Source organism: Sebastes umbrosus, chromosome 24 (genome assembly GCF_015220745.1).
Source record: "Sebastes umbrosus isolate fSebUmb1 chromosome 24, fSebUmb1.pri, whole genome shotgun sequence".
Taxonomy (NCBI): Eukaryota; Metazoa; Chordata; class Actinopteri; order Perciformes; family Sebastidae; genus Sebastes; species Sebastes umbrosus.
In genome coordinates this window covers 14,859,395-14,876,916 of record NC_051292.1, presented here as the reverse complement: position 1 = coordinate 14,876,916, position 17,522 = coordinate 14,859,395, and the positions used below count along the sequence as shown (strand labels likewise).

General features: G+C 38.4%; 1 protein-coding gene and 1 long non-coding RNA gene across 7 annotated transcripts in view; one reads left to right on the top strand and one right to left on the bottom strand.

The window, feature by feature from the left end:
• LOC119483953 overlaps positions 1–6,726 on the top strand; it is an 18,979-nt gene extending 12,253 nt beyond the window's left edge. Inside the window, exon 3 of the long non-coding RNA XR_005205869.1 lies at positions 6,715–6,726. This is a non-coding gene — a long non-coding RNA (uncharacterized LOC119483953). The remainder of the gene's footprint in view (positions 1–6,714) is intronic.
• arl13b (ADP-ribosylation factor-like 13b) overlaps positions 1–17,522 on the bottom strand; it is a 21,531-nt gene extending 4,009 nt beyond the window's left edge. Inside the window, exons 1-10 of one of the 6 annotated variants that reach the window (XM_037762477.1) lie at positions 15,284–15,460; positions 14,192–14,262; positions 13,458–13,707; positions 12,915–13,020; positions 12,521–12,723; positions 11,805–11,919; positions 11,579–11,726; positions 10,956–11,069; positions 9,295–9,363; positions 7,029–8,216 (exon numbers count right to left, since the gene is read on the bottom strand). In XM_037762477.1, the coding sequence (XP_037618405.1) occupies positions 8,185–8,216; positions 9,295–9,363; positions 10,956–11,069; positions 11,579–11,726; positions 11,805–11,919; positions 12,521–12,723; positions 12,915–13,020; positions 13,458–13,707; positions 14,192–14,262; positions 15,284–15,357 (1,182 nt within the window). In that variant the 5' untranslated portion in view covers positions 15,358–15,460 and the 3' untranslated portion in view covers positions 7,029–8,184. Of the gene's footprint in view, positions 1–7,028; positions 8,354–9,294; positions 9,364–10,955; positions 11,070–11,578; positions 11,727–11,804; positions 11,920–12,520; positions 12,724–12,914; positions 13,021–13,457; positions 13,708–14,191; positions 14,263–15,283; positions 15,462–17,094 lie in introns of those variants that run through there. The other 5 variants (XM_037762476.1, XM_037762475.1, XM_037762480.1 and 2 more) reach the window with 5 other exon arrangements.

Genomic DNA, 17,522 nt, shown 5'->3' with positions numbered 1-17,522 from the left:
ATAATAATAAGCAATTGCTTTAACTTGGTTGTTGTGCCTTAGGGCTGCAATAAATGATTGTTTTGATTAACAGTTAAATCAAATGTCAGAAACGTTTTCCCAGGGCCCAATGTGACGTCTTTAAACAGTTTTGATTTTTGTCCAAACAACAGCGTGAACCCCAAAGGTATTGAAAAACAGTGATATAAAGCACAGAGAAGCAGGAATTTGAGAAGCTGCAACCAGACCAACATGCAATCAAACAGCAAAGATAACATCTCTGCAGGGGATACACAGTAAGATGGAAAACACCAAAAAGGACTTTCAAGTCACTAAATCTGCGTTGCAACACTACATAAAGGTGAGTCACACTGGATCGCAATTAGCAGCATTTGCCAACTACAAAAGGACGAATCAGCACTTTGATATGTGGGTTTTCAAAGAGAGAAACAGAGTTCATCTGTTACCTAAACTTTAGATAAAACATGTCAAAGGAACTCATGACAACCTACTCCAAACAGTCTCATGTCTGTCCGATAGCTGATACACACTTTTTATGTGTTTGAGAACTAATTGGTTGCTTGTAAATTAGATTAGCTCATGGTGCAGATTATTGTAGAAATATATATTTGATTCATTTTCTTTTGTATTTTATTATTCATTTTTTATTTAATAATTTTGTAATAATTTAATTTAATTTAATATTATTATTATAATTATAATAATAATTATTATTATCATCCTATTTTATGATTTATTATTATAGTTCTTTAATTATTACTGTTATCATTATTATTATGCATATAGGATTCATTTAATTTATTGACAAAAATGTGACAATGCTTATGTAAAAATTCAATAAAATATTAATTATAAAATAAAAATTATTAGTTTATATTAATTAATTTGGTTTATATCTTATATTATTATTATTATTATATACAGGATTAATTTAATTTATTGACCAAAATGTGACAATGTTTATGTAAATATTCAATAAAATACTAATTATAAAAAGGAAAAATGTACAATAATATATTTATATGAATAAAATATTCTTATTATTTTTATTTTATTCTTATTATTTTGTATATATTTTATTGATATATTATCATTATTTTTATTTCGCATATCAGTGTCATTTGATTTGTTGACCAAACTGTGACAGTAAAGGACCATCCACGAGTCTGACCACCTGTATTGACAAAATTTCTCACCTTGGTCACCTGATAACAAATAAAGCATCCAAACACAACAACCTAGCAAACTCCATCAGCTGCTGAAGGCCACAAGATGTGGCTGAAAGCTCCAAATTAGTGGACTATGTCAGAAGATTTTTGGTCAAAAAGAAATAAAAATCCTGCTTTATTCTTACTGTTTTTCTGTGTCCTATATGACAGTAAACTGAATATTTTGGGTTAGATTTTCTGTCCTTTTACATAAACCGTATGCTTGTATTGGTGTAAACCCTCGTCACTTCACCTCAATACAAATGCTTCAGTAATAATTCACCCTTTGCTCCCCTGCTGGCAGCATCTCTGTATGTAACAGCATTAAATGTACATTTAACCAGCCACTGTGTACATTTAGCAGCTGCTCTGCAGACTCAAAAATCTGCTCATCACGTGCTCCGACTTCCCCTTTTTCTACCCTGTTTAGTTACATAATGAGACATGACACGGGCTTACATTAAAAGGATGAAAGCTTTGTGCTCTTTAGTTAAAACCACCCTGCAGATCCTGCTTCTCCTGAGCCCTGGAAACATCCTTAAATTCAGCTCCAGATGAATAAGGAAGATTCCCCCAACTCTGTGTGTGGAGCAGGGATTACTGGAGCTGCATTGCCCTCTGCAGGCCGTAAGAAGCGGCTGCTCGGGGGGTTAAAGCAGCAGTGATTCTCTGTGTACTCCCTATAGGCTCAATCTACTGCTGCGTAGCGTAACCCCCTCCAGCACACAAGCACACTCAATTACCTATTACCTGTTCTATCTCATTCTAAAGACAGATGCACGCACCACGAGCCAGAGCACAACTTGTTCATTATTAGCTCTTTGTGTAACCTGCGGGGTTTCATGACAGGTTGACACACAACTCACCACGGGCATTTTTTAAAACTGCATAACAGAGATCTAGTTCTACTACTACTACATGCAGGGAGACATAGCGTACTGGCCTGGTTACCCGTTCCCCCACTATGGTGTATGATGTAAGATGAAAGGCACAGGAAATGGCTTATCATCGTAATGTGTCCTAACTCTCCTTCAGATTATTGTCTTTTTAACAGCACAGGAAGAGAGTAGGAGCTTCCTGCAGCGTGCACAGCATGGTGTATGATCAATTATATCATGGCAGTAGTATCAAAACAGTTTTTTTTTGGATCCAGATTGGACTAAATGTACATTTTTATGCATTATGGGGTGGGTGGGAGGTGGTGGGTTTACTCCGGGTGCTCAGGTTTCCCCCCACGGTCCAAAGACATGCAGGTTAATTGTTGACTCGTAGGTATGCATGGGTGTCTGTCTCTATGTGTCAGCCCTCTGATAGGCTGGCGACCTGTACCCCGCCTTCACCCAATGTCAGCTGGGATCGGTTCCCCCCCCCGCGCGACCCTGAATAGTATAAGCGGTTACAGATAATGATGATGATGAAAGGATGAGAATATCCACGTACTGAGTGGATTCAGTGGCCACAGATTTGATCTCTGCATGCAGTCGGTGTCCATCAGCCCACATGTGTCCTTGAGTGAGACACTGAATGCCTTTCATGCTCATCTCATTATTAGCTGCTTCACACTATATAGGAGCTTTACTTCTGCTCACTCAAGGTGTAATAGGGAGCGTATAGACACCAGCTCCATCGGTGCTTCGGGGCTGCAGATATTTTCACTCCGAGTCCTTCCTTTAAAGTCCTGCTCAAGTAAAACTACAGACATATTATCAATAAAATATACTTTATGTGTCAAAACTTACTCGTTCTTGCACTTATGATTGATATATGACAGTATTATACAGCATTTTAGTGTTGTAGCTGGTCCAGATGGAGCTAGTTTTAATTACTTTATACCAGGGCTGTCAAAGTAACGCAAATACGTTTTAATGCCACTCATTTCTGTAACGCATTAACGCAACTTGTGATTTTTAGGTTGTAGCTATCTCAGTTGTAAAGCTAGAGTGAAGAAGACACTTTTTAAAAACTTTTATCTTTTTTATTTCCTAAAATAGCTGCTGTTTTTAGCTTATGTTTCATTTGTCAGGGACTATTTTCAGCTGCGGATTAATACATATTTTGTATTTCAGCTCTATCGAACAGAAACATCTGCTTTGGCTGCACAAATAATGCTTGTTAGTAGGATAGTTGGTTTTACTCTTGTTGACAATGAGAAAAATATTGATTTTTGCCAGCCTCATCCTTTAATTTGTGTTTTGTTTGCTTGGTCTCTCCCAGAAGGAAAGAAATAATTTCTACCACTTGACACACTTATTATAATTCAATCTCAACTTTACATCACTTGTTTGAAGAATTAAATTATACATGCTTTTCCCTGGTGTCTAATGCAATTACACTTGTTAGACTTGTTAAAATATCGAATAATGTGATCTTTTCAATCTCAGTACCAGTGTAAATGTCTCCTCCAGTCATGTGTACAGTATTTTATGCAGTATTTCCCCAAGAAGTATTAACAACATGCGACGTGCAACATTTTCAGATGAATGGTTGCTCTACTGGCAACAAGCACAACTGCCCAAAAAATATTTCATCTCAGTTCACAGCCCTTTTGCTGCTCGCTGTTGCCAAGTGATTTAACACAATAGTGATTCAACCTATTCCCTGCACATGAGAACTTTTATGTTTGCTGTTTTAAACATTGGTGCTGGACACATTTTGATTGAGATGTGTTGTCAAAATAAAAGCACTACAAATAATGATGCAGTATGTGCTAAGATTAGAGTTAGTAGAATAGATGTATTCACTTTATCCTCTAAGGGGTAACATCTTTTTACACTAGCCGTGTACAATACGGTGGCGAAAACCGAGCCTCAGTTATTCATAGAGCTATAAGCCTCCAATTTTCTGAAAAATAAATAGCCAGAAGTCTTTGAAAAACCCAAGAAGATCGTTGACAACTCTTCTAATATGACTCTTGGATGAACTGACAACTTTCTTACAATGAGCCCATAGATATAAATGTACAGTAAATGCAGAGGTCAATCAATATGTGACACAATCTGTTCACAGATGACCTCATAACTTGAAGATGGGCGACAACTTAAAGGAGCAGTGTGTAGGATTTGGCAGCATCTAGTGTTGTGGTTGCAGATTGCAACCAACTGAAAATTCTTCCATGTGCCAAGCGTGTGGCTGATGCAAAAACGTGAAAACGTGAATAGAGAGGCGAAGTCTCTCCTTCCGGAGGACCACCACGGGACCTTATTTCGGAACAAATATGTACAGTAGTCAACGGCGACAGACAAACATTTTTTTGATCCAGTTTGAATTGTGCCATGAATAACACATCTCATGTTTGTCAATTTCAAAGATAATTTTGCAAGTCAAGAAAGTCTCATTTTTGTCGTAAAACTGTTGAAGATACGTAATTAGAAAGACGACGCACCCAAAAGTTGTGCAAGAGACATCTCTCTTGCTGAAGCTACGATGCCTGTGTGTTTCCTACTGGGATGTACTCACATGAGCAACGGGTCTCGCTCGTTCTGGTGTTTGGTTTGTCTGTTCTGAGCTACTGTAGAGACATGGCGGCCGTCTCTGCGACGAGGACCCGTATGTAGATATAAACGGCTCATTCTAAGGTATCGAAAACACAACGGCTCTTATTTTCAGGTGATTGTACACTAAAGAAAATATACTTATTAATATTCCATTCCTGCCAATAGATCCCCCTAAATGTTACACACTGTTCCTTTAAAGGACAAACCAGCTTTCTGTTCATCTGCATTCCTTATTATATTCCTCCGTTTCGATTTACACACATTAATGAATATGTCACCCATACATATATGCTGTGCAAAGTGAGAATGTCACAATAAAAGTTAAAAACACAGTAAAACAGCTCCTCGCTGTTTTCTCACGGAACAACTTGATGTCAAATTGAAATGTTTCCGACGCCGCTACAATGGAGTTTGATAGCAGAACATTTTTATACGATCAAACTCTGCACCTACATTTGCACAACAATGCAGAGAGACACCCATTGTAGCAGAGGAAGAGATACCAATTTCTCCACTGACAGAATCCTCAATAGACGAAAAAAATGCAATGCGGCCTCATTTTATAATCCTCCAGCTTTGGCTGCTTGAGGCATTTTTGTAATTTTAACAATTGTATAGGCTGCTTGACATGAAAACTTCCTTAGTTAAACTTGCAGACTTTTAGGGGTTTGCTGAGAGGCAATCTAGGTAAAAGTCAGTAACTAAAACAGAGCAGATTTTGGAAAGCAAATTACAACGCTTCATCACAAAATCGCTCCTGGAATGGAGTGGACGTAACAGATTGATATCAAGGAGTGTGCACGCATAATGAGCGGGGGATTGATGTCTGAGAGCATCTGCTTAAGGGCACCGGTGCATCTGCTGCTCCTCGTCCTGCAGGACTCGGCAGCAGCATCAATGCACGAATCTCAGCTCCCAGCGTCATGACATCACTCACTTAAATGAAGCCTGTCTGCGTATCGACAACAGGGAGAGCAGTAATGAGACAGCACATTATTGCAATGTTCTGGTTGCAAGTGACATGGCCTGTAGAAGCTGCTAACAGATGCTGCACGACGTCTAACAGCAACTATCTTTAGAGGAAAGCAGATTGCTGAAGCTCATTTCCAAATTGTGAAAAATCATAATCTCTCTGCGGCTTCATTTTCCTCTTTTTAGTCCTCATAAAGTCTCGCAGATATTTCTCTCCAACATGAGGGCAGCCCACTCTCATTAGCACTTTGTAAATGTATAATTACTTTGTCAACAAGGGATTTAAACCTACAGTAGGCAGAATGTTTTTGGAATCATTGGGCAAAAATTTCATGATAACTAATGACAGTGATATGATAGTGTGTCTGCCTAGTTTGACCGTTTGATCGGAGTTCGCGATTGATTGACAGCTGCTCAGAGACGGCAAGGCTCCAGCTCGGCTCCAATAGGTTGTTTTCCTCCGGTTTGTGAAATCTTGCAGATGCCATCAGGAGCACCGGAGGACACCGGAGGACACCGAGGGATTCTTTTCAGATTACCTGTCTCAAACACTACTACGTTTTTTATAAAAATAACGTTTTTAATAATATTTCCTCCATTTCTACCCACTGCAGCTTTAAATCACCATATCCTTTAAATTTTGCATCATTTTGGAGCAGGTGTCACTTTTTTCTCCCCTCAGCTCATTTTAGCATGATTGTTTTATTATACAGCACGATTCCACGATGACAAATGTTTTGGCCCTGGGCAGTTTAATTTTTTTCAGTGACAAATCACGTCTGCACTGTGTGACCAGAAACAAAAGAGATGGTGCGTCCAGAGTCACTGTGTGTGTTTTATTACTGTAATGAGTTCATTCAGTTCATTGTGCTCAGAAACCGAGGTGACTGGTATGTCTTCTAGGCCTTAGCAAAAATCTGATTTGCAAAACCACTCACCAAAATCTGATTGATCGCTCTTGCTTTGATTAATTTTTGTCATTTGCTGTGTGACGAAAAGGTGGAAAGCCCAGGTTAAAGGGGAACATCACCTAAATTAAGAATTCCAATATGTTACTTCCATGGTCTAGTAAAGTTCAATCAGTGTTTGTGGACATGAGCTACTCCCTCTCAAAGCCAGAAACCAGGTCTCAAACTTGTGTTGAAGTATAAAGTCTGGAGCTGCAGCGTAGTAGGCATAGTAGGCCCCTATTGACCCACATCTATGATGCTTATAGGGACTGATAACGCCTATTTAATGGCCTGATAACTGTCGACTCGGGTGCCAGAGCAACAAACATTTCCAATCTAGTGGCAGCTGCTCATAATGTTGGAATACTGCAAACAGGAACAAATGGACTCTAATCAGTCAAGACTATATTTAAAACATCTTTAATTGTGCTGTTATAAAATCCAAACTGTGTAGAAAAAATATGCTTTTTCAAACATCTAGCTCATTAACAAGAGAGTGAGTGCTGTACGATAGATTTGAATTACAATATAGTCGTTTTAAAGTGATATTTCTTACTTCTGCTACACATATTCTCATGTGTTCTGACCCAGTATCGGCTGTTCCAGGTGTCGATGTAATGATGCGCTCTCCTCCCTAATCGTCCCACTAACTCTTCCAGCACACGGAAACTTAACTGGGGCAACGTTGTGTTCCAAGTTTGTGCTTTTTGAGATGCAACTTTATCTATTTTCAGCTATTTTCAAAGTGAAAACGGGAGACGGAAAAGCTGGAACAACAACAACAGCGGCGGCGGCGCTGGCTCACACCTCGGGGCCACCTGAGAGGCAGCGAGTCTGAGGCCTCAGGAGAAATATCACTTTAAAAACACATACACAGTGTAAACAGCAGAATGCGTACAAAAATCTGTAGCCCTGTAGACAAATATATTTTCATATGTTTACATTTTTAACAATAAATAAAATGATGCTGCTGGCAAGAGACAGAAAATGCTCCCTATTACAGATTTAACAAATCTTTTCATGTCCGTAAAAAGTGAAATGTCAAGACATTCATTACTAAAATTGACCAATAATAATGTAGTGTAACACTTTCCCCTGTACAGTAGAGCGTAGTGTAGCAAAGTACTCCCATAATTCAACTCATTTCAGAGTTGTAAAAAGGGGGAATTTAAAGCACTCAGCTGTGAAAAGCCACTTCCAAGATATCACCTTTGTTTACACTACAAAACCGAAGGTGCAAAAATAAATGGTCATTTTTAATGGCGGCGTGTGTGCAAATCCATTATTCTGTAACAGACATAAAGATATATATATATATATATATATATATATAAGGTTATAGCGGACATATGTACATTCTTTGTCAATTAAAAGCTGGACAAACGGAGTCCAAAGTGTCTATAACACTGATATTAACCGTAAAAAAGTTTATTTTGTCGAATGGAGACAGAACCTGACGTTCAATCAGTTCAGGCAGGTTCAATGTTTCCCACTGAATAGAACAGCTTCTGAGCAGGACTTCATTTCCCATGTTGCTCCTGTGTTTTCGGCGTCCCCACGTCAGGAGTCTCTGTGTTTGGTTGCACCGCTCGCTTGAGACAGAAAGCAAAAAAAAAGGGGAGAGCCATGATTGGACGGACCTCTATCTAGGTTTAAAAAATGACGTCATGAGCGTCGCCGTTAGGCCGCGGCCTGTTCGCGAGAGGCGGGAGCGGCTTCTTGTAAAATTCTGTGGAGGGGACGGAAGAAAGGTTAGTGATCCATCGAGTCCTGGAATAAAAATAAATTAGAGCTCTATCTATTTAAGCAAAGAGAGAGAGAATGGCGGTTAGATGGGAGACAGACACACAGAGAAGCCTTTGTGAGTTGATAAAGATGGACGCCACCATGAAGGATCCACACTCATTCAAACAAACGCTGCGGCGAGACGCAGGAGAAGAGAAAGACGGTGATGTGTGGGATGCTAATTAACAGTCAACACACGTCTCGAGGCAGACAGAGTTCAGTGTTTCCTCTGCAGCGCCACATCCACCACTACTGCTGTGAGACAAACCGGGGGGGCCGGCTGCACGGAGCACCTCAAGTTTTACACTTAAGTTTGACACTTAGCTAAATGTCACTACTATCATCTTCATATTACAATCCCACCCCTTACCTATACCCCATTTTACACAGTTAAAAAAAATCTCTATGTATTTTTTATGTCTAAGTTTGTCAGCTCGTTGTTTTCGGTCTTTGGTTGCCAAGGTCTTTTGTGCAACGGTTTAAGTAATTCCTTAAGTTTAAGGAGCAAACCTTAAATACTTAAGTATACTTTTTAAGGAAATCTTAAGGATAAGACTGAAGGGTGTCGTGTGCAACCAATTGTATTTTAAGGAAACCTTAACTTGGACTTAAAGGAACGTTTTTAACTTGAGGTGCCTTGTGCAACCGGCCCCAGACTTTCTCCTTAGAAAAACGAATGTAGTGCAACTATTTACAATCATTTGATATGATAAAAGCAACAAAAGAAAAGCAAATGCACAGAAGAAACACTGATTCAGTGTCGTGACAGTTAGTCAATGAGAGCAGGTTAGCAAGGCAAACAGGAAGTAATGCATGAGGTTTAATAGTTGGTTAACAGTGAGGAGTGATGAAGAGCGACCGGACTTCACACTGAGGCATCTTTACCAGAATGTCTCGAGTCCCCGAGTGGTTCTAGTTTTGGCAGCCTAGAAACTTTGGGTGTCGCCCATCCCACTAAAAAAACAGAATAAATACACAGTGATCAGGACAAATCCTGAAAAAAGGAAAGTGATGCTCAGGCTGGTTCTTCTCCTTCACAGATTCAAGGTCACTCAGAAGGATTAGCAAAGATGACAACACTACAATGCATCTGACAATCTATAGCTAGACGACGACACTGGCTACTTGCTGGATAGAAAGCTTCACTTTATCAAAGTAGATCAAGCAGTTAAACAACAAAAAAACACATTCCTTCCTACAACATCATCATCAGTTGTCAAAGTGCTCTATTGATACAATGCGTTTCTTCACAATAAAAGCCTCCAGCTGCGTCATGAGTGGAACATTTTTTTTAATGTGAAGAGGCAGCAGCAGGAAATATTCGGTTTGCATGAGCAGTGACTTAACACAAGCAACATATTATTTATAAACTTGCATGCTCTCAAATTGAGAGATCTGGTGGACTGTAAAACTGCACAATTAATGTATAAAGTCAAAAATGGATTTTAAAAAAATATTTCAAAATAAGATGATTAACAAATATAAAACTGATGTATATGTGTATATGATTTTTTTTTTATTTTTGGGTATATATATAATATACATATATTTTATTCTGTTTCTTTCTTTCATTTTTAGATTCTAAATTTAATGAGAAGTGTACAAAATAATGAATGTAAGAAGGGTTGGTGTAAGAAGCCTAGACCTTTTCTGTCAGCATAAACTTGCTTTGGTTTGGCACTATGTCAAAATCTTTTTTATTGTTTTTTTTGGCAGACATGGTAAAAGTCATCTTCTCAAATGTAGACTCATTGTCCTTGACATGAAATAAAAACAGAAAAGGGACCACCACTTACCCCCCACCCCATCCCATGTTGGTCTTGGTCACATTAAAGGGAAACAAATAAATAAATAAATAATAATAATAATAATAATAATAAAAAAATCAAATAATTTTAAAAAGTAAATACAAAATAAAATTAAAAAAAGGAATTTATTATAAATATTATTATTTTTTATGTGTATTTAAGTTGTAAAAGTTAATAATGACCGAACTGAACTAACTTGACCAGTAAACAGTTAAATCAGCTGATATTTAAAGGTCCCATATTGTAAAAAATTAGATTTTCATGCCTTTTTGTATTATATAGCAGGTTTAAGTGCTATATAAATACCGTGAAAGTATGGCCACGGAGAAATACACACCAGAAGGAAATCAGAAACTGTACATTTGAAACAAGCCGTCTGTAACTTTGTGATGTCACAAACATACAATATCTATTATTTTGTTTTAAACATTCTAAATGTGTCCCAGTTTATTTCCTGATACAGCGTATGTGAATGATATCAGTTGACAGGAAGTAAACATTGACCCAAACTGTTGCTTAGCAACGCCATTCCGTTTAAATGTGCTAAAACGTCAGGCAGACAGTATGAGGAAAATAAAGTTTTTTCTGAATAGTACAACATGTGAACATGTTCTAGTAGAAACATAAAATACAAGTATGAACCTGAAAATGAGCATGATATGGGACCTTTAAGTAGGAACAGTGAATACACAGAGATACAGTTAGGATCTACAACAGTACTTTAAAGGACGGACTGACCTGGAGGAGGTGGAGGGGTGGGACTCTCTGCTGGCCCGTCCTCCGTCCTCAGCGGGTCCACCCTGTGCTTCCTCTTCAGGTGCAGCTTCCTCGTCTTCTTTTTCTCTTGCTCGCCTGTCGTGCGACGTTTAAAAGGCATTAATAACAATCAAACAAAAGCAATTATCCCTATCCCTTTATCCCTTCATTTAGCATGCTATTATCTTCTTAATGTGTAACTATGTTTATTTATCCATCAGACATTCAATACTATGAGCTTAGAGAAGAAAAAGAGGATACATATCAGACAGTTTGGACATTTTGAAATATCTCAATCAGAGATTTGTTGCAGTCTCTCCATTAACTATTTGCTTTCACAGTGAAAACAGATTTGATATCTTGCGTTGTGTTTATCTACAAGCTCTGGCTTTTGAAAAGCCGCCCTTGCATCTAGACTGATTATTTTATCTGTCCTTTTTTTTTTTTTTTTTAACCTAACTTCTAAATAAATATCTTGGCAGAAAGCACATTTCATATTTTGCCAAGTGATTGAAATCATGGGGAGTTATCCAGCTATTCCCAACCACACAGTTGTATATAAACTCAAATAGAAAAGTTTGAAATGAAAAAGGTTTCACGCTCACCTGAAGTGGCGTTTTCCGGCGTTTGTCTCGTGTCGTCTGGCTCGTCGTCGTCCTCGTACTCCTCTTCCTCTTGATCCGTCTTCGGGCTGTTGGTCCTCGCCTCCTGCGCCTCTCTTTGCCTCCTCCTCTCCTTTTCTTTATCCTCGTTCTGAAAAGGAACATGAAAGGTAAAAAAAACTATAACTTCAAACGCAGCAATTCGCCGTCCCGTGACGTCTGTACACACCTCAGAGATCACGTTGCTCATTGGTTGGAAGGGGCTGGGCATGTTATCCTCATCAAGCTCCTCTTCCTGGATCTGCCTGCCCTCACGTTCGGCCTCTTCCCGCTCCTCCCGATCTCTGTGGACACAACAAGATGATGATGCACCCCTACTTTGATAAATCAAAAATGGATCCGAGATCAGATTTAATGATACTTATGTTTACCATTCAGTGGGAGTTTTCTCTTTTCGAATAAACGTCCTTTTTCTTTCCCAACATGCATTTCTTTCCTTATCTGACTGACTTTTCCATCTACTGTTTCTATGAGAACAGTGGGTGCAATAAAAAATAGTAGTAATATTAAACTAGTTTTGATGCGGAGCACGAAAGAGTTTATAGCTATTGCTAATTTTCAACTCTTGTCCCTAGTTGGGCTTTTACGTGAAGAATGTAATTAAAATATACAGCTTTCTATATCATAAAACCACAATACACACCTTAATAATTTACACTTTAATTTGCTAAAAATGCATCCCAGCTCTGTTTTGCTTTTAGCCAGCACTTAACCTTTGTTGTAAAGGACTTTATAGGTGGAATTGATTTGATTTCAGTTTGTAATGTGTTCCAGAGTTGACAGCCCTTTATAGAGAAAGCCGTTAACACATTTAAAAACTAATTTTGCGAAAAACAAAAATGAGTAAAGCTCTCACAGCTTTCCACAGGTGATTATTATCCTCACCTCTCCTGTCGTATCTGCCGCACTCTCTCCATCCTCTCCCTCTTGTCCTGGTCCTCCTGAGCGCGCTGCTCGGCCGTGTCCTTCTGCACGCGCTCGGTGATGGCCTCGTAGTCTTTGGCGATGTTGTTGAGGAGCCACTTCAGGCCCTTCTTGATGGACTTGTCGACTTTTTTGCCATAGCCTAGAACGGCAGAGCATGGCTCCTATGGTAGGGACATATATTGAGAGATAAGACCTCTAAAAAAAAATACAAACTTCATTTTAATGCACATGTGGTTTTGCAAGAAAGCAGCCACCAGACTACATGCTATCTTTGTCTATATTTGGGTGAAACAGCAGTTAAACCGAATGCTCTTGATGTCACTCAGCCGCCAACAGGTGCACAAACACTTACGATCTGACAGAGACACTTGTTCTCGTTAACAAGCTTCTCTAACGACAGGTTCTCTATGATGTCTGCCTCCGCCAGCGCTCCCTCTTGGTCCTGTTTGTTGGCGAGCCTGAATGCAGAGAGGAATAAAGTGATTAATAGCTAACTAAATAAATACAAAACTTTGCAAACGCCTCTCCTGTGACTAGACTAGACTAGCTCCAGGTACAATCTTTGAAAAGAAAGATAAAGTTTCTGCAAGGACAGTTATCAAACTCCATCTATGCATGGCTGCAGTTATTAGTGGCTGGGAATCGTATGGAAATATGGCTGCCCTGATTGTGGATTGTTGATTACAACTATCTGCATACTTGGAGAAAAACTCTCCGTGCCTCAAACTGTGCTTTGTGTCCTGATTACTGATTAAGCAGGAATCAACCTGCAGTGCACGTATTCAGCAACAAATTGGACCAAAGACTTTTAGGCCAGGTAAATTCTCTATTATCACCTCATCTTTTACAGCTCGCCCTTTGCGTTTCACAAGTCAGTCTGTTTTTCCACACTCACACTAGCACAGGTTTCCCTGCAATGCGCGGGTGCTGGAGGACCTCGGCCATGGTGTCCCGCGTTTCCTGGATCCTCTGCACGTCGCTGGAGTCCACCACGAACACCACGCCGTGCGACTCCGAGTAGTAGTTCTTCCAGATGCCCCGGATCCTCTTCCCACCGCCCAGGTCGAAGATGGTCACCTCGAACTTGCCCTGCTTCATGTCGACCTTGGAAAAACCCACCGTAGGAGCCACGTCCTCGGGGTTCTCTGCAAAACAACAGCAAACAGAAATCATGTTAGCAAAGACAATGCGTGACGGTGTTACACCGAAATCAGTGAGCGCAGAGAGCCAGCAACACATGTCTGGAATCCACAGAGGCAACAATTTAGCATGCTAGCAGGCGGGTAACATAATGCAGGAAATGCAAAGGCAAAGACATCGGAAAAAGATGAGGCCGTTGGGAATATCAACATTTTCCTCAGACATGTTATAAAATTCCGAAGAAAAACAAAATATGACTAAAATTACAATATATGAACTTGTTATGTACAGTGATAAAATATAAAAGAGACGAGGCATAACTCAGGCGGTTTGGTGTAAAATAAACATGATAATAAATATTAAACAGAAGAGTAAGTGAGGCGTAACAAGATGGAGAACAAACTTCACAAACTCATCTTTTCTATTATTTATAAAGATTTTTTTTAAAACAAGAAAAATGTGCAAAAATATTTCACATTTATAACAAACCTCCTTGGATTCCTCGCACTGTGGCTGTCTTCCCGGCATTATCCAGTCCCACCATAACCAGAGTCACTTTCCTGTTAGGGAGAAAATAAATACACATGACCACAGACGGTCAGGTCCAGATGTCCAGGTTGGCAGTATCTGCAGGTACCTTATAAGACCTCAGGATGCATTTGAGGACACAGATAAGCCAATTAATAATCTGAATGACCAACGCAATCAGAGATCTGCACAATAGGCTGTGACGGTGAGTCAGCAACAGTCACGTGGTCAGCTAACACAAAAGCAACAAGACAGAGATGCAGTATATTTGCTCGAGGCAATATTAGTGATGGTTATTCTCAGAATATTTGGCAGATTGTGGTATTGACAAATTGATTTTTCGGTGTTCTGTTCACCTAGAATCATTTCACTAGGGACACACAGATACCTATACCGGATCGGATATCGGGCCGATACTGACTCAAATAGCTGGATCGGATATCGGTGACAATGGATCCGATCTATTCTATTCTATGTTTATATACTATATACATTATATACTGGAATTTTAATTCCTGTTTAAATTGTTAAATGTTTTTGCTGCATCGAAAGGAATTACACTTGAATTGTAATTCCTATTAATTTAGATTTTGTTTTTACCAAGTTGTTGGTGTACAATTTATTATTTTTAAGATAAATAACAATTCTGTTTATTTTGAAGATTTTTGACCAAGTTGATGGTGTATGATTTAATATTTTAATAATAAATAAAAAGTCTGTTACTTCTGAGGATTTTTTTACCAAGTTGCTGGTGTACGATTTATTATTTTAAAAATAAATAAAAAATTCAATTTGTATAAATGAAATTAAAAAAAAAAAGATTTGCTACATTTTGTTTTATAAAGTTACGAAAACAATGTTTAAGTCGAGCCTGATGTTGCCTTACACATAAAAGAACAGTCACTTCCACACAGTAAGGCATACATCTTATTAATTAAACACTGGTATCAGATCGGTACTCTGTATCAGCCGATACCGAAAGCCCAGGTATCTGTAAATGGCATCGGTGCATCTCTACTAAATCGTACACATAAACACAACCTACATACTTAACTTTGACACTTGCGCCGAAAAGACATCAACCGAACTATCCATCTAACCGTCCTCTCCAGCCAACTGGCCTTCATCGGGGCAGCCGCTTGTTGTAAACCTCCAAAAAGGTGAAACGCTGTGTGCCCTTTTGTCCACTAACCCATAAACCTCTGCTCTGTCCTCGCTGCGACAAACCCCCTCACCGTCAGGCTAAAAGAAAGAGACCCACTGAACAGACCTGGCTGCAGGATTAGGGCAGGATTTCTTGACTAAGTCCAAAGGATCAGATGCCTCACAGGCACCACGTGGGTTAAGCTTTTGCAATTACATTTTGGTGGTGCTGCTGCTTCACACTCTGAATGTTTTACATGCTCTGTATCCACAGAGGGACGCTCAGCTAATAAAATACTGAGAATAAAGACAGCATGCTTGTGGAGCAGAACGGGAACACTGCATCACTTCTAATCCAAGATGAATAGTTGAAACAAAGTACTAATAGAATTACTTTCAAGATCTATTTATCTACCAAATATTAGTATTATTACTATTACTATTATTATTATTATTATTATTATTATGATGCTTGAATAATATATTAAGTGTTTGCTCTATAAAATAAAAAAGTACTAATAGAATTACTTTCAAGATCTATTTATCTACCAAATATTAGTATTATTATTATTATTATACTTGGATAATATATTAAGTGTTTGCTTTATAAAATAAAAAAGTACTAATAGAATTACTTTCAAGATCTATTTATCTACCAAATATTATTATTATTATTATTATTATTATACTTGGATAATATATTAAGTGTTTGCTCTATAAAATATTACATAATAAGCAGGGCATGGCAATTTAAAAATATAAAATTCATAGTGCTTTACATAAGATAGACGGTCAGATAGACAGACAGACAGATAGATAGATGGATAGATGGATAGATAGATAGATAGATAGATGGATAGATGGATAGATAAACAGATATCTTTTTTATGTCAACTAGTCCTTTCAGCTCTATTAATATCTGTAATAAGCCTCCATTATTTGCCATCATTTACTTCAGATTATAATAAAACACTGGTAGTATTTTAATTCCAGTGCTTTCTGTGCAATTTATGTGGCTGTGATGGTCCAAGACAGCTAAAATATAGGCATAACAGAAATCCATCATATCACCTTTATTACTTAGGGTCAAAAATCCACTGAACTTAGAAAATGCCTAGCTATTTTAATATAATATAAGATAAGAGATAAGATATTCCTTTATTAGTCCCGCAGTGGGGAAATTTGCAATGCACAGCAGCAAAGGGGATTGTGCAAAAAACAAGATGCATCAGCTAACACAGTAAAAAAGAGCTAAACAAAGTGTAACAAATATGAACCATTTAAATAGAAGGAAGTATAAAAATAGGAGCAGTATATACAGTATTGACAATAAACAGACTATTAACAAAATTGCACGGGTGGAAAATGATATTGCACAGTGAGAATGAATGAATGAATGAATGGAATTCCACCTGAAAATATCAGGTTATTGTCAGTTTTTTGGTGTATAAGTGGTCTACTGGGAGCAGTTTAACCTTTATTACTTAGTATCAAAGTATCACCACTTAGGGTCAAAAATTCACTTAACTTAGAAATGCCTAGCTATCTTAATATATAGTAATATGCAAAAACAAAGTGGATAATAATGATCTGTTTTAACCCAAAACATCATATAATATTGACTACAAACTGGACTGCAACATCAGATGAAGACTCATTCTTTCAGCTGATCTCAGTATAATCAGGACACTTGTTGGCATCATTAATGTAATCATATTTACCTTGCAGGCTCTCGCCAGCGTTTCAGCCAGTTGCAGCAGTTCGCCATCAGGCTAAACATCTCAGTCCGGGTCCAGATCTCTGTGATCAGGTGGTCATCTGGAGCCTAGAAGCGTCACACCACTATCTGAACCTCCACTGGCTACATAGCGAGCTACAGCTAAAGCTAGCTAAAGCTACTGTAGCTAGCAATAACGGTATCCTGTTAACTCGTTTAATTTCATTTAGTCAGTGAGTCTGTCACTGTACAGATGAAAGTTGTGCTCACTAATTAAATAAAACAGGCTTTCATATATAACCGAATGCAGCTACAATAAGTATTTTACTCACGAAGCGTCAGCTAGTGTTACTTAGCGTTAGCTTGACTTGACTGCTTTGTTTACGTCGTCTTTTACTGCTGCTAGGCTGCGGACGTGCTGACGTCATCTTA